The sequence below is a fragment of the Propithecus coquereli genome, unplaced genomic scaffold (assembly GCF_000956105.1).
Source record: "Propithecus coquereli isolate 6110/MARCELLA unplaced genomic scaffold, Pcoq_1.0 Scaffold765, whole genome shotgun sequence".
Taxonomy (NCBI): Eukaryota; Metazoa; Chordata; class Mammalia; order Primates; family Indriidae; genus Propithecus; species Propithecus coquereli.
In genome coordinates, this window is record NW_012153785.1 from 360,330 (window position 1) to 383,776 (window position 23,447).

The following is a 23,447-nucleotide window of genomic DNA, read 5'->3' on the forward strand; positions in this document are numbered from 1 at the left end:
ATCAAGTGATTGACCTGGAAACAAAATTAAAAATGATTAAGGACTATGAAGGTGGAAAATCAGTGATGGTTATTCACCAGGCAGACATGTCCCATTCCACTATAACTATAATCTTGAAGAACAAGAACCCTTTAAAGGATCTGTTTCATTGACGGCAACAAGACTAACAAAAATTCGAGAAGGGCTTATATCAGACGTGGAGAAACTTCTAATGACCTGGATTGAAGACCAGACACAGAAGCATGTGCCTCTCAACACCATGATGATCGCAGCCAAAGCAAAAAGTTTGTTTGCGATGTTGAAAGAGAAGGTTGGACCGTACTATGATGTTGAGTTTACTGCTAGCTCTGGGTGGTTTAAACAATTCAAGAATCATTATTCATTACATAACGTGAAAATGAGTGGTGAGTCTGTGACTGCCAATGTGAAGGCAGCTGAAGAATTTTTGGAACCTCTGGATAAGCTGATTGTGGAGGAAAACTACTTGCCAGAGCAAATTTTCAATATGGAAGAAACCTTCCTATTCTGGAAACAGATGCCTAGAAAGACTTTCATCCATAAGAAGGCCAAATCAGTGCCAAGTTTCCAGGATTTTTGAGGACAGGATAACATTCTTGCTTGGGGGCAATGTTGCAGGCTACAGATTGAAACCCTTTATGAGCTGGCACAGTGAGAACCCCAGGGCCTTCAAGCATATCAGTAAGCACACACTGCCCGTGTACTGCAGGAACAATGAGAAGTCATGGATGACCCAGCTACTCTTCCAAGATGCCCTCCTGAATTGCTATGCCAGCAAAATGCGGAAGTACTGTTTGGAGAATAACATACCTTTCAAGATTTTGCTTTTCAAAATGTTCCTGCATATCCTCCTTTCATTAGTGATCTTCATCCCAGTATCAAAGTAGTGTTTCTCCCTCCAGGCACCACCTCTTTGATCCAGCCAATGGATCAAGGAGTTACAGCATCTTTTAAGGCCTGTGACTTATCTCCAGGCTGTTGCTACAGCTGAGAAAGACACTGAGAAGGCACTGATGCAGTCCTGGAAGGACTACAACATCGGTGACTGCGTCAAGAACTCTGCTTGGGCTCGGGGTGATGGCTGACATCTGGAAGAAGACACTCAGGAGGTTTAGCCATGAGTTCAGAGGATTTGCCAAGGATAAGGAGGTTGCAAAAATGAACAAGGCTGTAGTTGAGATGGCATACAACTTAAACCTGGGTGTGGATGAGGATGGCATCTAGGATCTCCTAGAGGTGGAGGTGGTTGCCGAGGAATTGACTAATGAGGAGTTGTTGGAAGTGGAATAGGAATGCATAGCTGAAGAAGAGGCAAGAGAAAAGGAAACTTCAGGAAAAGAAGAACCCTCAAGAAAATTCACAGTGAAGGGTTTAGCAGAAGCTTTTGCAGACCTCAACAAACCCTTTAAAAGGTTTGAAAACATGGACCGCAACACCAAAAGGTAGAGAATAATGTTCATGGTGCATTATCTCCTAATAAGCAAATCTATGATTTAAAAAACAAACAAACAAAAAAAAAAATCCAGGTAAACTACCATGGATGTATTTATGGGAAAAGTGACATCTTCTCAAGGAGAGCGTCAGGTCCTTCAGGAGGTATTCCAGAAGGCAGCATCGTTGTCATAGGAGGTGATGGCTTCATGCATGTTATTTCCCCTAAAGACCTTACGATGGAGTAAGATGTGAAGGTGGAAGGCTGTGATGATGATCCTGCCCCTGTGTAGGCCTAGGCTAATGTATGTGTTTGTGTCTTAATTTTTCACAAAATAGTTTAAAAAGTAAGAAAAATTTAAAGAGGAAAAAAACTTATAGAACGTATCATATATAAAGATAAAAAAATATTTTTGCACGGTTTTACAATGTATGTGTTTTAAGCTAAGTGTTCTCGTGAGTTAAAAATTGAAATGTTTATAAAGTTATAGTAAGCTAATTATTGAAGAAAAATATTTTATAAATCTAGGGTAGCCTAAATGTACAGTGTTTAGAAGCTATAGTAGCGTACAGTAATGTCCTAGGCTTTCGCATTTACTCACTACACACTCAGACCCACCCAGAGCAACTTCCAGTCCTGCAAGCTCCATTCATGGTAAGTGCCCTACGCAGGTGTGCCATTTTTTTTAAATCTTTCATACCATTTTTTTTACTGTAACTTCACTGTGTTTAGTTGTGTTTAGAGACAGATACCACTGTGCTACCATTGTCTACAGTACAGTCACATATGCTGTTCACATTTGTGGCCTAGGAGTGATGTACCATATAGCCTAGATATCTAGTAAGCTGTACCATCTAGGTTTGTGTAAGCATGCTTTGTAGTGTTCACACAATGACTCACTTAAAAATGCTTTTCTGAGAACATATCCCCGTTGTTAAGGGGCACATGACTGCACATAGTAAATCTGAAGCCTTTGGTAGCTTCCTGATTCCTGAAGCTACCAAATAATTTGTGTAGATTATTCTTATTTATAACTTGTAAAATATTTATCTTCAAGCCCTTTGGTTTGGCTAAAACCAATCAACAAATGTGACTGGTCTTTTTGAAACATTGAGGAAGAATTTAGCATTGAGTTTTTAATTTACACTGTGGGACATAAATAAAAATAATTGCTTTAAGACAGCTTTTTCATTTGAGTTTCTGTATTTTATAAAGTTATTCTACAGAAGAAAAAGACATACTGAAATTAGCACATTATAGATTTTCTGTTCTAAAAATAACATTCTGAGGGGGAAAAACCTAGAACCTGTTACTGCCTATCTGAAGTGGCATTCTGATTCTAGTTTTTGTGTTTTCTTTAGGACTATCGGACAAAACCTTTTTGCTGCAGCGCTTGTCCATTTTCCTCAAAATTTTTCTCTGCCTACAAAAGTCATTTCCGGAATGTCCATAGTGAAGACTTTGAAAATAGGATTCTCCTTAATTGCCCCTACTGTACCTTCAATGCAGACAAAAAGACTTTGGAAACACACATTAAAATATTTCATGCTCCAAACGCCAGCGCACCAAGTAGCAGCCTCAGCACTTTCAAAGATAAAAACAAAAATGATGGCCTTAAACCTAAGCAGGCTGACAGTGTAGAGCAAGCTGTTTATTACTGTAAGAAGTGCACTTACCGAGATCCTCTTTATGAAATAGTTAGGAAGCACATTTACAGGGAACATTTTCAGCATGTGGCAGCACCTTACATAGCAAAGGCAGGAGAAAAATCACTCAATGGGGCAGTCCCTTTAGGCTCAAATGCCCGGGAAGAGAGTAGTATTCACTGCAAGCGATGCCTTTTCATGCCAAAGTCCTATGAAGCTTTGGTACAACATGTCATCGAAGACCATGAACGCATAGGCTATCAAGTCACTGCCATGATTGGGCACACAAATGTGGTGGTTCCCCGATCCAAACCTTTGATGCTAATTGCTCCCAAACCTCAAGAGAAGAAGGGTATGGGACTCCCACCAAGAATTAGTTCCCTTGCTTCTGGAAACGTCCGGTCTTTACCATCACAGCAGATGGTGAATCGACTCTCAATACCAAAGCCTAACTTAAATTCTACAGGAGTCAACATGATGTCCAATGTTCACCTACAGCAGAACAACTATGGGGTCAAATCTGTAGGCCAGGGTTATGGTGTTGGTCAGTCGATGAGACTGAGTCTAGGTGGCAACGCACCAGTTTCCATCCCTCAACAATCTCAGTCTGTGAAGCAGTTACTTCCGAGTGGAAATGGAAGATCTTATGGGCTTGGGTCAGAGCAGAGGTCCCAGGCTCCAGCACGATACTCCCTGCAGTCTGCTAATGCTTCCTCTCTCTCATCAGGCCAGTTAAAATCTCCTTCCCTCTCCCAGTCACAGGCATCCAGAGTGTTAGGTCAGTCCAGTTCTAAACCTCCTGCAGCTGCCACAGGCCCACCCCCAGCCAACACTTCCTCAACTCAAAAGTGGAAAATATGTACCATCTGTAACGAGCTTTTTCCTGAAAATGTTTATAGTGTGCACTTCGAAAAAGAACATAAAGCTGAGAAAGTCCCAGCAGTAGCCAACTACATTATGAAGATACACAATTTTACTAGCAAATGCCTTTACTGTAATCGCTATTTGCCCACAGATACGCTGCTCAACCATATGCTGATTCATGGTCTGTCTTGTCCATATTGCCGTTCAACTTTTAACGATGTGGAAAAGATGGCCGCACACATGCGGATGGTTCACATTGATGAAGAGATGGGACCTAAAACGGATTCCACTTTGAGTTTTGATTTGACATTGCAGCAGGGTAGTCACACTAACATCCATCTCCTGGTGACCACATACAACCTGAGGGATGCCCCAGCTGAATCTGTTGCTTACCATGCCCAAAACAATCCTCCAGTTCCTCCAAAGCCACAGCCAAAAGTTCAGGAAAAGGCCGATATCCCTGTTAAAAGTTCACCTCAAGCTGCAGTGCCCTATAAAAAAGATGTTGGGAAAACCCTTTGCCCTCTTTGCTTTTCAATCCTAAAAGGACCCATATCTGATGCACTTGCACATCACTTACGAGAGAGACACCAGGTTATTCAGACGGTTCATCCAGTTGAGAAAAAGCTCACCTACAAATGCATCCATTGCCTTGGTGTGTACACCAGCAACATGACCGCCTCGACTATCACTCTGCATCTAGTTCACTGCAGGGGTGTTGGAAAGACCCAAAACGGCCAGGATAAGACAAATGCACCCTCTCGGCTTAATCAGTCTCCAGGCCTGGCACCTGTGAAGCGCACTTACGAGCAAATGGACTTTCCCTTACTGAAAAAGCGAAAGTTAGATGACGATAGTGATTCACCCAGCTTCTTTGAAGAGAAGCCTGAAGAACCTGTTGTTTTAGCTTTAGACCCCAAGGGTCATGAAGATGATTCCTATGAAGCCAGGAAAAGCTTTCTAACAAAGTATTTCAACAAACAGCCCTATCCCACCAGGAGAGAAATTGAGAAGTTAGCAGCCAGTTTATGGTTGTGGAAGAGTGACATTGCTTCCCATTTTAGTAACAAAAGGAAGAAGTGTGTCCGCGATTGTGAAAAGTACAAGCCTGGTGTGTTGCTGGGCTTTAACATGAAAGAATTAAATAAAGTCAAGCATGAGATGGATTTTGATGCTGAGTGGCTATTTGAAAATCATGATGAGAAGAATTCCAGAGTTAATGCTAGTAAGACTGCTGACAAAAAGCTCAACCTTGGGAAGGAAGATGATAGTTCTTCAGACAGTTTTGAAAATTTGGAAGAAGACTCCAATGGAAGTGGTAGCCCTTTTGACCCTGTTTTTGAAGTTGAGCCTAAAATCCCTGATGACCCAGAGGAACACGTCCCAAAGGTAACTCCCGAGGATGCTTTAGAATCTGAGGAAAAGCTAGACCAAAAAGAGGAGGATGGTTCAAAGTATGAAACTGTTCATTTGACTGAGGAACCAGCCAAACTAATGCATGATGCTTCTGACAGTGAGGTTGAGCAAGATGATGTTGTTGAGTGGAAAGATGGTGCTTCTCCATCTGAGAGTGGGCCTGGTTCCCAACAAGCATCGGACTTTGAGGACAATACATGTGAAATGAAACCAGGAACCTGGTCTGATGAGTCTTCTCAGAGTGAAGATGCAAGGAGCAGTAAGCCAGCTGCCAAAAAAAAGGCTACCATGCAAAGTGACAGAGAGCAGTTGAAATGGAAGAATAGTTCCTATGGAAAAGTTGAAGGATTTTGGTCCAAGGACCAGTCACAGTGGAAGAATGCATCTGAGAATGATGAGCGCTTATCTAACCCCCAAATTGAGTGGCAGAATAGCACAATTGACAGTGAGGACGGAGAGCAGTTTGACAGCATGACTGATGGTGTAGCCGAGCCGATGCATGGCAGCTTAGCCGGAGTTAAACTGAGCAGCCAGCAGGCGTAAATGCCGGGGTCCCTGGCATTAGAGACATGCTACAGCCTGGAGCTCTGTTCTCCATTCAGTATGACTGCAAAGCTGTCTTCTAACTGGTACTGCCTTGTGAGTACTCGTCAGCAGGCTGTGGCACATGTGGCTGCTGCGGTTCCAGTGGTTATTTCTAAGTCTATGACACATGATTGGCTGATCTTGCTTCAGAACCTTCTCTGACAGACATGGTAACTAAATGTGAAAAACCAATAAGCTGATGGTTTATGAATGCACATGAGGAAAAGCAGAGGTTTATTTTATCTGCCTTTTCAACATTTCTTTGCCTCTGTAAAATGTTTGGTCGGATGTCCTTGAGAAGCGTTACACTGATTCAGATGGTAGTATAGGGCCAACATACAAGCTACCAGTCTAATGTGTATAGTAGACTTTGGGAATATCAATTTTTTTCCATGTATTCATTCTGAATAGTTGAAATGTACATTTGTACAGTCTTTTAGACCTATTCAAGTGATGCTTATGATATTGTTATTGTGTGCCCATCATAGATTTGTTTCTTTTTTTAGTGTTGCCCTTGCTGTGTAATAAACGCTATATCTAGTTTACCTAGCAAAAGCTTGAAACTACGCTAGTAAGGACTTTTGGACAGACTTAGTTTTTGCACATAACCTTGTACAATCTTGCAACAGAGGCCAGCCACATAAGATATATATCTGGACTCTCTTGTATTATAGAATTTTTCTTGTTCTGAAAATCCTTGACATTTCAGCTGTCAAAAACTGGTATTTCAGATCTGTTTTCTGAAATCTTTTAAGGTAAAATCACATGCAAGAACTGACTTTGCAGTTACTAATTTTGACACCTTTTAGATCTGTATAAAAGTGTGTTGTGTTGAAGCAGCAAACCAATGAGTGCTGCCTTTTGGATATTTAGTTTTATCTTTAGTTAACCACCACTCTGGTGTATTCATTTATACCATCTAATATATGACACACTGTTGTAGTATGTATAATTTTGTGATCTTTATTTCCCTTTGTATTCATTTTAAGCATCTAAATAAATTGCTGTATTGTGCTTAATGTAAATATTTGCTTTATTACACATGGCAGTCCTGTGTCCATTATATCTTGTGCCATTTAATGCCATAACTCTCTTTTACCAGAGATGGAAGCCACGGTCACAGAAGAAACTTGTGGAAAACCAAGATCTGCCATTTGCATATAAAGAATGCTTTCTCTCATGGCACCTGTTACAAAATCATTCAGTTTTGTGGGGTTTTTTTTCCTTTTAACTGCAAAAATAAAACATCCTTGGGATTTTTCAGTTCCCCTTTTGTTAAGGAGCACAGCCTGCATATATATGTAAATGTCTCAATGATAAAAGGATGTAAACATAAATTGGCATTAATTTGCAAGCAGAATCTTAATGCCCTGGTGTTTTTTCTTCTAAATGAAGTAAATGTAGTTTTCACTATAATAGGAACAATTGTAGTAAAGAGGCAACTACTGTGCCTCTGTTATAACTCCTTTGACCATCTTGCTATTAAGGGAAACGCATTTGGAAGGCTGTCAAGATAGAAGAAGTTGGTATTTTTACTGTGCATAGATTCCCAAGAGCAAATTGTACTAAAAAGCGGAAAGTTACAGGAGGCAGAATTAGGCCAATATTTTCAGGAATAGTTATAGCAATGATGGGCTGCTCCAGTCCGTGCAGAGGTTAGCCACCTCTGAGGGACATTGGCCTAACTGAAGAACTCCGAAGTGGCTGATTTCCACAACTCCAAAAAAGACTCTTGTTAATGCTGTTGTTACCAGAGAAGAGATTTGATCTACCTCTCCCTCAAATGCTATGCTTTTTAAAAATCTTTAGGGTATTTGGCGATGGCGTGGAGCTATTTTCAATCTGTTGTATAGGTAGATTATAAATTCTACATGCACCAGCCAAAATTTAGGACCGGATATCCCCAAATTAAGATGCTACAGATTACCAAATCAGACATACCGGCTGAATTTAAGCCATCGCACATTTGTTTGGAAATTACTCTGCCTAATTAACGGGAATAGCAGAGCCCGAGTTTCTGAGTTCACATGGAGGACTGAGACTTGTGTAGAATAGCGAGGGGTTTGGGGTCCTGGTTGGACACTGGAGTGGAGACAGGTATGTGTGCTTCCTCACTAAGGTGGGAGAGTGCCTTTTTGGCATTCAGAAAAAAGGGTCTAGTTCCTAAAAGAATTGGAAATAATAAAAGATTCCCAACTGGAAATGTTGCAGAATCCCTAAAAGTGTCTCAATAAAAGCCATTTTAAAAGAATGTTGTTGCTACTGTTTGTTTTTGGAATAATCCAGAGATCATTTAAATCTGTGGCAATCTGCCACCTCCTAATTAGAGAATGCCTATAACTTGTAGGATGAACATTCTGTAGATTTTCATTTTAACAAGGGAAAACCTAATGACTTAATGTAGAGAAATTTTCTTTTTTGCCCTTCAGATTTTCTTGTGACAGTGAGTTCCAGAGTCAGGCCGGCCAGGGCTGTGGTTTCTCATTTCAGCACATAGGAGCACTTTGACAGGCCATCTTTGGTTCCTTGTCGTTGAGCAGTACAGGGGGAACTCTGTCACACAGCTTTGTCCCCTCTTTAAGATCCAAGCAGAAAAGGATCTCCCCCTCTTACCGCCCTGTAGTCGTGTGTGTGTTTGATCCACATGCCTGTCCATGTGTAAAGATGCCCATTTCAGAAGTGAGCAAATTTGTAGACTGGATCTATTAAAGACTGGGGGGCTCCCCTTCTGAAACTCTTCACCAGCAGTGATTAAACCTGCTTCTCACCGGTGAGCGCAGCCATGCAGGCAAGTGGTTCCTCTACCTCGGCTTCAGAATACCAGCACTGAACCCTGGACATGGGGCCCAACAATTATGATCCTATGGCCCTAAAGTTTGAGAGCTACTTAGCTGCCCTGATGGAGAATCTCTTAACAAAATTAAGTAGGGCATAACGAATGTACAGATTTTGCAGAGCCTTATGTCAGGCAATGGTTTTCTTCTGCCCATTGTGAACCCGTCTATCTCCCTGCTGCCTGCAGACTTGCCGCCAGTTGCGCACATGTTTCCACCAAGGTGTCACGCGGGAACATCTCAAACTTAGAAACCTCCAGAAGACTGGAAACTTTAAAAGAGGCTGCTTCCGCCATTCTGAAACGGCATTCCAACATAACCAGTTATCAGGAGATAGTCTAGGCGAAAGCCATCTCAGCTGAGACAAACTCTTGACAGTCAAGTTTGAAAATAAGGCATTTCTCCCAACAAGTAAAGTGGGCTTGAAATTAGATCCAAACTTGCACCAAAGGAAGGTCACCAAAGGTAATTCTTTGGGTCCTGCCACTTGCCCCACTTTAAATAATGACTTGGAACATTCAATATAACAAATGTGGAGCTGAGCTGCAACTTAGGTGGGATTGTGTTTGAAAGGTGAAAGTTGCATATAGTCAAAATCACCCCCTGAAAAGCCTTAAGTCTTGATTTCACAGTGCTCCAATCAAGGGGCAGGGACGTGGGAAGAAAGGGCCCTAGTCATTTCATTTCCAGGACAGAGACAGACGCTCTGGAACACGGGGCAGAATCTTCCACACTACTGAAAGAGTTTGGTCGCAACTCATGAGTGTTTTTCAGAATACAATGTATGTGCGGCTGTAATGCAACCCCCACCCCCACCCAGGACACCATCTGGCCTTAAGGTGTAAGACCATTTAAACCTAAACTGGTTTTTGCAATAAAAATCCTTATTTTACTATTACGTACCTTTTTACTATTACCTTTGTGCCTATGTACCTTATTTTACTATTATACTATGAAGGAAGCACAATGGTACCCTAATAAGCACACTGGGTGTCTTTGGGGAACTGAAGCAGCAGCTGAAAGTAAAAGGCCTTTTCCAATGTACTTGACATGGGCGCTGTACTGGCTGCCATCGAGACTGCGGCAGAATGTGACAGCTGTGTGTGTGTAGCAGCCATCTGCGAGTCTAGGAATCAAAAGTAAAGATCCTGCTTGGAGACGGCGGAGGAGGAGACAGGGCGTGACTTGCTCATTGCCGCTCAGTCGGCCAGCAAACCTGGATCAGCTTCCCCGGGAGAAGCTCAAACAACCCTCTCCTCCAAGGAGGGGCCTCCGGGCAAGGGGCTCAATGACACCTTTCTAGGAGGACGACATTGTTCCTAAAAATACCCAAAGTTCAGGGCACCTCATGAACACACAGCTACTCAACAAGTATTTTCGGAACATCACTGGTGTGTACTTCCTGGGACTGATTGTAGGGCACTAGAATCTTAAAACATTTGAGTCCTCAAAACAGTCCTGCCCAGTCCTTCCTTGCCCTGCCCCTCCCCGCAAAATCCTGTAAAGGGAGTATTAGCTCCAGGTTTCAGGTGCTGGCATGAATTCAGGCTCAGAGAACCTAACTTGTCCCAAGATTTAGCTGGCGAAGGGAAGACGCTGACAAGGACCTGAGTCCACGGCCACTGGTGTTTCCAACCGCACCATGCAGCCTTGGCCTTGAGTAAAGACCAGCCTCGTCAGAAAGGCTTCTGCTCCGAATGGAAAGGTGTGAGCCCGTCTCTAAACCAACACATTGCACCTTCCCGGGCTGAGCGTTTCCCAAACTACACCCGTTCACACTCCCGTCGTCATTTCTGCCGCATCTGCCTAACTGCTTTATGTTCTCAGTACGTTTCAACTCCCCCTTGTAAATAAAGGAAAACTATATCACCATAAAAAAGGAACGCCAGCATAATTTGCCACTTATGAAGATGACCATGAAAGAAAATATAAGACAAAACAAATTAAGTTTCTGCTACCTATTGTGTGCTAAGGGCTATGAGGCTGAGACTTTTCTCTGTTAAAAAGGAAAACCAAAGTGAGATCAAGGATACACTAGCACCAAAACTAGACTCATCCTTGGCCCAAGAAGGTTGAAAGAATCAGATGAGCCTTATGTTGCTGTGACTCCTGTTACCTCTTGCATGCAGGGTGGCCCTGAACCAGGAGTCAAGAGCTGGGCTCCAGTCCCAGCGTGGGCCTGGCCCTAGGTGCCTCTGGGGAAGTCTTTGCTTCCTTTAGCAGTGATTACCTGACTTGCTTTACCCGACCTCGGGCACCTTTTATACTAGTTAGGGCTCTAACTGGCAGGTAACGGGACATCCAGCTGGGACTGGGCTTAATAGAGGGGATTGGGGCAGCTGGCTGTGCCTCGGGAAGGCAAGCTGCTTGGTGACATTGGCAAGGACTCAGGTTCTCTGTCTCTCCACCCTGCCACCCGCAGGGGCACCTTCGTCCTAGTCAGCCACCTGGGAATTTGTAGGATGCCCCCCATTTACCTACCCTGAGAGGAGATTTCCCCTCCTTCAGTGTTGAGCAAGATCTTGGACTCTGAGCCACCCGGACCATTCCTGAACCATCAGATAGCCGACGGGCTTAGTCCGAAGCTATTGGGTAAGTCACTGAGAGCTAGCATTACCCCGATGGGCTTAGGCCAGTGAGGACCCATCTCTGGGGCTGAGGTGGAATCAGTTCAACCCAAACCAGAACCCAGCTCAAAGCCAATTCCATGCTCCACTCAGGCGCAAGAAGGATGTTGAGGACACTACACTCCAAATGAAGCTTTGTGCCATATGCGAACCAGACAGAACGTGCAGTTGCTCCAGCTGAGAAGAGGTAGCAAATCCTTACAACTCTGACTGGTGTTCTTCGAAAGCAGTGATTCCCGGCCCTGGCTGTATATCGAAATCACCTGGGTGCTTTAAAAGCGAGTGAGGCTGAGGTCTCTCCTCCGGAGATTCTGATGTAGTTGGTCTGGGTTGTGGCCCAGCTGAGTCCAAGACTGAGAAGCACTGTTCTATAGAGATGCACAGTGAACGTGGGCTGCCAGCGCGAGCCTTCGCCTGAACAGTATTTCGTACTGTATCTGCTGTAGGCCGTGTCCTGCATGACACCGCTTATTCTAATCCCCCCGTTCAACAAACACCTGCCCATAGCCTAAGAGAACCACCTGTCCCTGCACGCGGGGTTTGCCAAAAACAACTCTACGTGTGTAAATGAATGTCCTGGTGTCTCCTTGATTCACAAGGAGCAACGAGGAGACCATGTCCCTAAACCGATAACCCTTTAATCCTTACTCTCTGCGTAGAGTCACCATTGCAGCAGCAGTAGACCCTTGGGGACACCAACCAAAGAAATGCACAAACCTTGCTCTTCAGGGGCTGCTCCTCCGGGTCTCCTCCTGCTCATCCGCCTCGGGCCTGGCTGCCCCAGAAGAGCGGCGCTGATGAGCGTCTGCACGCTCCATCCCTGTCAGAGCGGCTCCCTAGACGGCCCCATGAGGAAGTCCTCCGGTTGAAGAGGCCGACCTTGGGCACTCAAGGCTGGCTTGGGTCTTCAGGGGAATGGTATGTTCACCCTGACCAAACACACGTGTCCCCTGCAGTCCACTTAACTCCTTCCTCAAACCCAGCCCCAGGGGTAGCCGCCAAAGCACACTCTGCCAGAAGTCCCAGCAAGGCTGCCGAGGCAGGCCCCACCCACTGCCTTCCCCTCTCCCCCGCCCAGCTGCTTGCAGACCTGAAATGCATCAAGCTGACGATTACCTGCGAGGATTCTGGTGGTTTTGAATCTGAAGCAAGTACAGGAGGAGATCCTGTGATAGCTGCCAGAAGTCAGAACTGCTCTGAACTCTTCCAAACCCACAGATGCTTGTGCTGTTGACCACTAGGCAAAGTGGGGTTTTGCTTTAAGATGGGGAGGAAGATTCCCGAGTGCCTGCAACTGCCTGGGTCAAAAAAACACATCTGCAGGGAGTTAGTAAGCCGCAGCCTCTAACCCTCCTCTCTTGAGAACTCCCCTTCTCTTGGTTGGACTTCTCCAAGAAGGAGAATTTTTATCATGAGTGGATGTTGGATTTTGTTAAATACTTTTTTTCTGTATCTATTGAGATGATCATGTGGCTTTTGTCCTTTATTAATATGGTGTGGGACATTGATTGGTTTTTCGGATATTAAACCAAGCTTGCATTCCTGGGAGAAATCTTGCTTGGTCATGATAATCTTTCTATATGATGCTGGATTCAGTTTGCTAATATTTTATTGACTTTGCATCTGTATTCATGAGGGATATTGGTCTGTAGCTATCTTATGATGTCTCACTTGGTATCAGTCACCCCCAAAAGGAGCGCCTTGGATAGCACACATGTCTATAGTAGGACCCCAAGCCCTGCCCCCCTAGCTAGACTGCCAGCTGCTTGAGTTGCAGTGACATCCAGCTGCCATCCTCCACCACATGAAGCTGAGGCCCAGATGCATTTCTTCACACACCCCATATCCTTGGAGTAAATTCTCCATGGTCTTGGGGTCTCTGGTTCTAAGGGTCTCAAATACAAATGCCCACAGGGGCTAGGCAGGTGAAATACATTAGTGATTTGGCTACAAGGAAAGCCTGGAGAGCAGGCCCCCAAAGTGACTTGGCTTTAGCTCATTGTCGCCTTGTGAGAATATGAGCCCTGTGTTTCCCGTGACAGATTTTCCAGTTTTAAAAAAAAAAAAAACAGGAAATCCAGTTCTTCATGTGCACTGACAGTTGCTGACAACTGATTTTAATTGAATTTTTTGAACAGGTAAACACCAAAATATCAAAAAGAAAAAATGGAGTGAAAATGGCCCTTCTTACCCCCAAAAGATATCCACTATTCTCAAATATTTGTTTATCCTTCCAGAGAATTTTAATCCCTTTCTGTTTCACACACAGATGGTAGCATACCATGTACAGTTTTCTGCATTTGGCTTTCATATCTTGGCAACATTTCCACACTAATTCAGAAAGAACTCTTAATCCGTTTTTACAACTTCATAGTATTCCATGGTATGGACAAATTTATCTGTTATGGCTTCTGGACTTTGTATGATTCTCCAATGTTTTTACCTACTTCTTCAATAGATATATATATTTTTTTTTTTGAGACAGAGTCTCGCTCTGTCACCTGGGCTAGAGTGCCGTGGCATCAGCCTCTACCTGGGCTCCTGCAATCCTCCTACCTCAGCCTCCCCAGTAGCTGAGACTATAGGCACATGACACCACGCCCAGCTAATTTTTTCTATTATTAGTACAGACAGGGTCTCACTCTTGCTCAGGCTGGTCTGGAACTGCTGAGCTCAAGCGATCCTCCTGCCTTGGCCTCCCAGAGTGCTAGGATAACTGGCATGAGTCACCTCGCCCAGCCAATAGATTCGTTTTATACATTTAGCTCCTTAATCCATTTGGAATTTTTGGAACTGCTCCGGGTGTGCGGAGTGAGGTATGGCGCTCCCTTTACTCTTTCCCAGACGGCCATCCAGTTGTCTCAACATGAAAACATTTTAAAACAGTTTAGGGCAAACCACACTTTTCTGCCAACCAGATACAGCCCGTGGGCCGCTGTCTTGAAACCTCTTGCTCTGAAAGGCATGAAATTCACTTCCACTGGGAAAGTGGGAAAGGCGGGTGACTGAAGAGCCTTGTCTTGGGAAGATTTGCAGTGACCCTTCTACTGGGCTCCCTGTCCAACAACGGCCACAAAAAGAAAGACGGCCCTTCCCCAGGCTGCAGTCCCCCCCGTGGGGTTAAGGGCCTGCTGACATCGCAGTTAAGGATTTCATTTACTCGACAAGAGACGAGTTGGGCACTTGCTTCAAAGGGGCAGCACGCTAAGTCACCTGGCACAAAGACGGCACCTCCGGAACGGAACCGCTCAAAGGACTGAGATCAGGGGTTCCTGGCAGGGCCGAGTGTCCTGGTCTTCCTTCTCCCCAGGTGTCTCCAAATGTCCCTGGAAGCTCATTATTTGGCATTACGACTCCCAGCAAATATTGAATGGTCACTTCCAGTTCATTCGTCACCTCTTCCCCATAGATGTTCTCACGCAACCTTACCCGTCCTCACTGACTGGGGGAGAAAGATCCCAGGACGGGTGAAACCCGAAGAGAGCTGGTTGGACTTTTAGCAGATCCCACTGTCCGTGACTTCTTCTAACTCTGACATTTAAGGGCAGCCCCTAAGTTACTCGCTGTTGAGGCCCTTGGATGCCGCTGGTCAGCCCTCTCCTTGCCAAACCCAGTCACCACAATAACAGCCCCCCGTTACCAAGTGCCCCTCACCAGACCCCAAGCCCAACACGCACACAGCTCATCTCCTTTCATCCTCCCAACAACCCAGCAGGCAGATGCTGTCATCGCATCTTATTGAGGAGGCTGGGCTCAGAGAGGGTAAGCAACAAGCCCAGGGGCACACGGCAGCTGAGATGTGCAGGAGAGGATGGTGCCACGCAGGCAGGCTGACATCAGAGCCTGTGTGCTCTTAGCCATGGTCCTGTGCGTCTCTATTTTAGGATACTTACTTACATTGCTGTGGTTTAATCTCATGACATTTTCTTCCACCCCCCCCTGGCCCCTGGTTCAGGCCCTGGAAGGAGACAGAAGCCTGGGCGTCTCCAGCAATCAATAGATAAGACTTCCAGAAATTAGTGTCCTCAACTGCTTGTCTAAAAAATTAACTTTCCATCAAATCTATGCCCTCCCTGAGCAGACTGGGGCGTGGCTAGTGTCTACGCTTCCTTCATTAAAACCAGTCCCGATCAATACAGTGCAGCCGTGAGAATTAACGATTCTCAGCTACACACAGCAACAGGGACGCCTCCCACCGGCACGGCCGCAAGCCAGACCCGAGGCGGCACACTGCACGTGCACACTCCGTCCGTCCTTTATCTATACAAGGTGCAGAAACCGGCAACACCGTCCGTGCTGTTGGATGCCAGGAGGCTGGGAGCCCGGCCGGGGGCAGGCACTGACCAGACGGGGCCGAGGGGCTCCGGGGTGCTGACGGCGCCGGTCAGGTGGTTTCTCAGTCTGGGTGAGCGTTAAGCAGATGTGTTCACTTTGTGAAAATTCAGTGAAATATACACTTAGGTGCTCCTTTCTGTAACGTAAATTATACTTCAATAGACGTTTATGACTGTTACCTCAACAGAAAAATGCTGACTCTTCCATAAACAAGGAGTCCACCTATATCTTTGAATTCCAAACACTGTCCTAAGATGGGCACAACCCAACTTCTCTCTGCTTTTCTACTGCTATCTTGCCAGGTTCACTATTTTAGATTTCCTTGAAATTCGAACGCGGATCTGCAGTTGTGTGTGTGCGTGTGTGTGTGTGTGTGTGTGTGTGTGTGCACGCATGTGCGTGTGCGTCTGTGTCTGCTCTTGGCTGCGAGGCTCTGAGAGGAATTCCAGAAATAGCCATTACAGGTTGAAGCCAAAGTGAGGAATGGGGGGTGTTAGGACAACAGCAGGGAACTCATCTGCACGAGAAGAAACGAAGCTAAAACACCTTTGAAGGGGTCCTGGTGACCCCACCCACTTTCTTGCTGGGAATCCGAAGGCCGGGCCTTACAACAAGCAGGTTCCCCATAAGCGAGGAAACATCACTCCCAGTCCCCACGCCCAGACCACAGGCGGGCTCTCACACCTTCATGGGGATGGCCCTCCAGGCCAGGGCACTGGGGTCTCCCACACAGCCACGCCAGCAGCCCTGGAGCCCACCCACCACGGAGGAAGAGCCCTTCCTGGAGAAGGGACGTCCCCGCCACCATCGACCACGGTCACCCTGGCCGCCTCTTCCCCTTTAAAACGCCAGGCAGGCCGACACTGGAGGCCGCGCCACACATGGCTTCCGACTCTTCTCCAAACGCTGTGGCCTCACGTGCGGAGGGGAGGAAATTCAAACACAACGATGCAAACAAAGAAAACCGGGGCCGCTCCGCAGCAGTTCCGCTTTGCAGTCACGGGCGCCGACGGCAGCTCGGGGCTCGACGCTCGGCCTCCCGGTCGTCCACGGGAAAGTGGTCCTCGGTCCTATACAACGTGGGCAGCTCGTACGTCGGGGGCGCCGGCGCGGACGGTTTCTGGAAGGACAAAGACACAGGTGCTCGATCAGCAATTTGGATCCACTTGCTCTGTGACCCAGGAATTCCAGTTCTAGGAGTTCATCCTGTGGGAGAGTCACACATGGGACATGTCACTGCCTGTGACAGCCTAAGCCGGCCACCTGAAGGAACCAAAGCCTCGACGCCAGGCCCTCTCCATGGCGGAACAATCTGCAGGCGTTAAAAAGAGCGCGGCAGATCTGCCTGTTCCGACAGAGAAGGGCTGAGAGAGCGAGTGAGGACGGCGCGGACTCGCGACCAAGGGGACCACGCACCCACCCACACGCGTGCGACAGACGGCTCTGCAGGGCCACCCGAAGAGCCTGGGTGCGGTGGCCGTCACTGGGGATGGAAACTGGTTCTGTTTCGCTGTGTACCCACCGATGATGCCTGAAGTTCGTGCCACGTGCGTGTGCTACTCTTTCGAAAAATAAACTCATTTTAAGAAGCGCTTCCTCACTTCGGGTACAGATTTGTGTTGAAGGAAGGCTGGGGAGGGGGATTTCCCGTTAAGCGTCCCTCCCCAGGCTGGCTGGCAGGACCCCACAGGTTGCTGTGTGTCTCAAGGAAAAACCAGTGTCACCGAGGACCACCTCAAACAGCAGTTCTCAAACTTGGCCATACACGGGACTCTCCCGGGAGCTTTATGAAATATTTATGCCCGGGCCCTCGCCAGAGTCTGACGTCACGGGTCTGGGGTGTGGCCTGGGCAGCAGGGCGTTTCGGAGCCCCCAGGTGATGCTCATGTAGACTCAAGACTGACTCAGTGACTGAACTGCTCTGGGGGGGGTGGGCTGCGAGGCCACTGGGCTGCTGCCCTGGTTGGGGCCCTCAGAGACAGGCAGGCATGTGGGGTCAAGGGGTGCAGGGGAGGGGACCCTCCCACCACCCTCCCTTCCCCGTCCCACAGCTCCCTGGACTGTCCCATCTCCTGGCCACCTCTACCCACTCCAGCTGAGACCCAGTTCCGGCCCAGCCTTCAACTGCAGCCAGAGGTGCCAGGGAAGGATGTGGAGCTCCAGCTGTGGTCGACCACAGCTCCCACTGCCAAGCACCTTCCCTCCCCTGCCCCCCCACCCCAGACTCCACAGCGTGGCCATCGACCCCAGTGCAGAGGGGGAGCCGAGGCTCAGGAGGTGTAGGCCCTGAGCCACGCATCCTCCAAGCACCCGTCCACTCCACCACCATCTCGCCGAGCATCCGTGCCGGGCCGGGCCCTGTCCTGGTGCTGAAGACACAGCCTTGAGCAAGACAATGGCCCCAGCCACCATGGGGCACGCCATTTAGAGGGGGACACAAATGAACCAACAGAAACAATGCTGCCAGGGGATGACAGCTGATGGCGGGAGAGGCCTAGGGAACCCGGAAGAGGCCCCGGCTCATCCTGGAGGGGTCAGGGGGTTCTCTAGCAGCTGAGACATCTAGGACCTCAACAGCCTCAGCAGGAATTGGCCAGGAATTTGGGGAAGTGGGGGCACAGGGGTGATGGGGGTGTGGTGTTCTAGGCTGAGGGAACAGTGTGTGCCAAGTGGGGTGTGGTGGGGGGGCTGGGGGAAGGGAGGCAGCTCTGGCTAGAGCTGCCAGGTCAGAGGGGAGGTGGGGGTGAAGCTGGGAGCCAGGCCCGACCACTTGCACTCTTGGAGGCTGTGCTACCAGCTTGATCCTGAGAGCACCAGGGGCCTCTGAAGCTATTAAGAGGGAGGGTGTGTGTGAGAGAGAGATTAGGCGTGTGTTTCAGCAAGAGCAGAACAGACTACGGAGGAAAGACACACCAGGGAGGCGGCTGTCGCAGGTGTCCCCTAACGGTGAGAGCGGCCAGGCTTACGGGAGGGAGAGGATGGATGCCAACATCTGCGCTCCAAAGCCCCTCACCTGCCACCACACTGAGCCCTCTCTCTGTCAGATGGGAACCATCCAAGGATTTTAAATAAGGCAGAACACACTCGGGTGTCCAGGGACCTCGCATCGACCTGCGTTACCACCTCCACGTCTGGAAAACCAGGATGAGCACATTCACCTCGGCCAAGGGGCAGCCTCGACACAAGGCAAACAGAACATTCTGCCCAGTCGACGCTCCGTCGGCCACTCGTGGCTCAGCCTGCCCGGGTGGAGGGAGGGGGTGACTCAGGAGACGAGACCTATCCCCACCTGCCCCCTCTTCCCCAGCACCTTCCCTGGTGGCCTCCTGTCCCCCGAGTCCCCCTGACGGCACCACAATCAGGACACAACTGGGAGTGGAGCCACAGACACACCTACAGCCAGAGAGGTGTGGCCTGCGGATGACCCAGAATGTTAGAATCTCACCCTCTGTCTCCTGGGAACTGGCCATCGTAGTATCCAGAAAATGCGACATTCAGGTGAACAATGACCGTTCAAAGACTAGACCTCTTATCCTGACACATGACGTGGAGGCCAAATAGCATTTTGTGATCCTGAAAAGATATGTTCCTTCTCCTGACCCTCAGGACCCAGGCAAGTGTCAAGAGGCCAGGCCAGGCCAGAGCAAGTGTCCTGGCCCAGCCAGGTGGCCTCTCCTGGGCCAGCTGGGCCTCATCCTGATCCTTTACTTTTGGAAATGGTTCTATCGACAGGGATGGAGCTTCTGCCTCCTCCCTCAAGGAGACAGATTCCATAAATGGAGGAAAATCAACATAATTGCCAAAGAGGAGTATAAGAGGCCCCAGCAGTTTTGGATGTGATCTTATCTTTAGGCCCCAGGAGATCTAATGCAAGAAACTCCCAATCGTGGCATCCTTCCTGGTGGTAGACGGGAAATGTCATTCTTGCATCCGAAAAGCAGGGACGAGCGGCGGTGCACGGAGAGGCAAGCTCTGCCGCTGTCCGGCCAGATGTCACGATGGATTATTAAAGAGCTGCTTCCTGTGTACTTAGAAAGGAAGTCGATCACTAGGAACCCGCAAGGACACACCACGACCAAGCCACCCTGAACAAGCCTGCTTTCCTTTCTCAAGAGGGTCCGCGCCTGGAGAAGAGGATGAAAGGCTGCAGAGGCTGGCGTGGCCCCATGTCAGCTGGGACCAAGCCCTGCCATTGCAGAGGACACGCGGGAGGGACGCGAGGGACTCGCAGCTGTCTGGAGCTGGGTGGAAGTCAGCCTGGGGGAGGAGGGGTAGGGGGAAGAGGGAAGGGGGGTGCAGGCGTGTCCCCTTCAGCCCAAAACGCAGCCTTGGACAGCGGGTGGGCTCTGTTTCGGCCCGTCCACTTCCTCTTTGGGTTCCGGCGTCTTGACTTTTCTGCGGGGGTCCCTTGTACCCCGCTCCCTATCCCAGCAGCTCCCCGCCACAGCTCAGGGTCCAACGGCAGGCCGGGCCCACCCCAGCAGCACCGCGCCCGCAGGGATTGGTCCAGGGTGAGCATGGGACCCGAGCCGGGCCTATGAGAAGCAGCCGCGAGACCGGGCGAGGGCCCCTTGCGCCACCACACTGGGGGCCACGGAGAATGAAGCCCATGCAGTGGGAAGCAGAGTTGGGAGATGGGGCGAGACAGAGTCCCTGCAATGTCATTCCACCGAGGTTAGAATTACCCGGAGACTTTTTCTGTTCATGAGCCTCGGGATTCTCTTCTTTGCATAAGCCACGTTGGCCAGGGGTGCTGCAACTAAGAGTCCTGCCTAAAACGAGTAACAAACCCACAGTGGCGGCGGCTCGAAGGTGAGTCAGCAGGTGAGGGCTGTGTGAGGCCGCAATGCTGTCAGGGTGCAGACACCCCGCCCAGAGCTGAGCAGGACCCCACCCAGGAGGCCAGGCTCCGATGGCTGGCACACGGGATGCCTCTTCCACACCCACTTTCTCTTGGATTCTCAAGGCAACCTGCCCAGCAAGGGGTCACCCTGAGTCTCAAAGGTCACAGGAGCAAGGGAAGGGTGGAGCTGGGGCCCACTCAGGCCTCCAACCCCAGCCCCAACCCACGGCTCCACAGGGCTCCCTGGGGACAGAGCAGCAGACCCAAACGCTAAGGGCCTCGCCTACAGTTTTCACTCTTGAGGATCTCAGAGGGGACTGCAGAGCTCTCCACCTCCCATCACTAGACCTCCAGCTGGTCAGGAGAGTCCCCTCGGGCTAAGCCAGGTGAGCAAGGAGTATCCAACTCTGCTGGCTCCAGCTCCCCACCCCCACCCCGGCCTGCAGGCAGGAATGTTCACTGCTCTGGGATAGGATAGGTCAAGACTCAGAAACCTGACACCACTGGTCCAGGGCTCTGCCACGTGCTCCTCTCCAGCCCCAAGCCCCGCCTGCCATCCTCCGCCTCGGGGACCGCTGGGGCACCAGGCCTGGCTGCTCTCCGGCTCTACCCACACACCCTCTTCTCCCCACTTCCACCCTGGACACCTGAGTTCCCAAACCCTCAGCCCACAGGCCAGACACACGTGTGCTTGGTCTGCTTCATGATTTTGTAAAAATGGAATTAACCGCAAACACGTAGAAATCAGATTTCCCGTGAAAACCAGACTGCTGGTTTCTCTTGGAAAATGGGATCATCTGGCAGCTCTGGGCCCGCAGTCCCTAGTGGCCCAAGCTGGCTGAGTGGAGGAGCAGTGGCCCCTGAGACCCTTTACCATTCCTGTGACCTGCTTCTTCTGGCAGATGCCCCAGAGTTGGCCCCCCTACATTCTGCACCACCAAGCAGCTCCGTTTCTGACGAAGAACCAAAATGGCTGTCACAGCACGTGACAAGGTGGATCCTCGGGCCCCGGCTGGGCTCAGTCTCTCTTCTGAACCCCCCACTCAGGTCACTGTCTGCTCTAAAGCCAGCCACCTCCTCAGGGTCTTTGCTTGCCCTGGGCCACCCTCCCACACCTGTTTCTAGAAGCTCCATAGCTCCTCTTAAGTCCTAGTCCATCCTTGTGTCTCCCTCTTGGGATGCCCTAATTGCACATCCCTGACTGCTTTCTGCCCGGGCCAGGGTCAGCAAACCTTTTCTGTAAAGAGCCAAACAGTAAATATTTTAGGTTTTCCAAGCCAGACAGTCTCTGTTGTAACCACTCAACTCTGTCTTTGTAGCGCAAAAGCAGCCACAGACAATATGCAAACAAAAAGCATGGCTGTGTTCCAATAAAACTTTATTTACAAAAACAGTGGCAGGCCAGATTTGGCCCCCGGACCGTGGTTTTCCTCTGAACTAAATCTGTCCTCCCAAATAGAACAGGGATGACAAACCCTTCCCTGTATCTTCCATATGAGTGCACACCAAGTGGCAGGCCACCAGACATGGGGTGCCAGATGCAGGGCCGGGCCTGCCTTGCGGTTTGTTGTCGGGCCTGAGTTGTATGTGGTTGGCTGGCTTGGGTAATCACTGCAGCCCTGGTCTGTCCTGGCTCACCCACAACAGGCAGGAGGCACAGCATCCTCCACCCCAAAGGGAGAAGCAGATCACACTATAGCCCTCCTCATAGCCAAGATCTGAGGTTCTACAGGGTCAGCCCCAGTCCCCACAGGGCCTGGGCCAACCCTTGGGAGGCTGAGCCCAGGCTGACCATGTATAGGAGCTCAGGTGCCAACTGCCTGCCCTCATCCCCCAGGTCACCAGGCACCTCCAGTGCCAGGGACCTTGGGAGAAGCCAATCCCGCTGTGAAAATGATCATACCTACTATGCGCCAGGTTACACTATCTCTAACCCTCACAGCACTCCTTTAAGGTAGGGGTTTCTCATCCTCCCAAGCCTTACTTTCCTCCTCTGCAAAATGGGAGAATACCACCAAACTCACTGAGTCCTGCCTGGAGCACAGCAGTGATGCTGGAGGTACTGCAGCCACCTTGGGACCATGAGGACAAAAGCCACACACTAAGGATGGCGGAGCATCAGCCAGGAGCAGCTTGGGTCCCTGATTACTTCCTTGAGAAGCCCCACTGACTCAACTGGCCACCTTGGGACTTCTTGTCACGTAAGGAAAACACACACACTGTACTTGGTTGAACCACATTAGTCAGGTTTCTGTTATCTGGCCAGACACACTCTGACTGATACATGCTACTGTCATTCTCATTACCCCTCCGTTTAATAGTGAGTCACCCAAGGCCACCCAGAGTAAATGGACAGAGCCAGGACTCAAGCCTTGGTTGTTTCGATGATGAGTGGAAGGGTCTCCAAAAGTCAGACCTGCTCAATGCAAAAGCAAGCAGACAGGGGAGGAGATAAAAATCCAAAATCATTCCAAAAAATACAAAAGAATTCCAAATAAGTTTACAGTATTCCTCCCTCCAGGAGCTGGAGCTTAACTGCCCCCCACCCCGCCGACCTTGAGCGGTGGCTGCACTTAGTGATTTGCTTCCAAGAGCAGAGAACGGAAGGGGGACGTAATTGTACAGTGGAGAAACCTGGCAAACCTGCCGCAGCCAGGTGGTGGCGTTCAGCGTGCTCAGGGGGAAGTCATGCCGAAGTACACGCCTCGCTACGATGGGATGAGAAGGGCACCTCACGGTCTTCCAACCAAAAACCCATGGGTCCAATCTAACCACGAAAAAAACATCAGACAAGCCCGAATTAAAGGATATAGGCCGGGCCCAGTGGCTCACACCTGTAATCCCAGC

At 49.0% G+C, this 23,447-nt stretch overlaps 2 protein-coding genes across 3 annotated transcripts in view; one reads left to right on the plus strand and one right to left on the minus strand.

Annotated features, from left to right (window-relative positions):
• The window catches only part of ADNP (activity-dependent neuroprotector homeobox), a 32,813-nt gene extending 25,827 nt beyond the window's left edge, over positions 1 to 6,986 (plus strand). For both annotated transcript variants that reach the window (XM_012662444.1, XM_012662445.1), the window contains one exon: positions 2,812 to 6,986. In XM_012662444.1, the coding sequence (XP_012517898.1) occupies positions 2,812 to 5,919 (3,108 nt within the window). In that variant the 3' untranslated portion in view covers positions 5,920 to 6,986. The remainder of the gene's footprint in view (positions 1 to 2,811) is intronic.
• A 9,768-nt stretch (positions 6,987 to 16,754) lies between these two features.
• The window catches only part of BCAS4 (breast carcinoma amplified sequence 4), a 61,386-nt gene continuing 54,693 nt past the window's right edge, over positions 16,755 to 23,447 (minus strand). The window contains exon 5 of the mRNA XM_012662438.1: positions 16,755 to 16,877. Within this exon, the coding sequence (XP_012517892.1) occupies positions 16,755 to 16,877 (123 nt within the window). The remainder of the gene's footprint in view (positions 16,878 to 23,447) is intronic.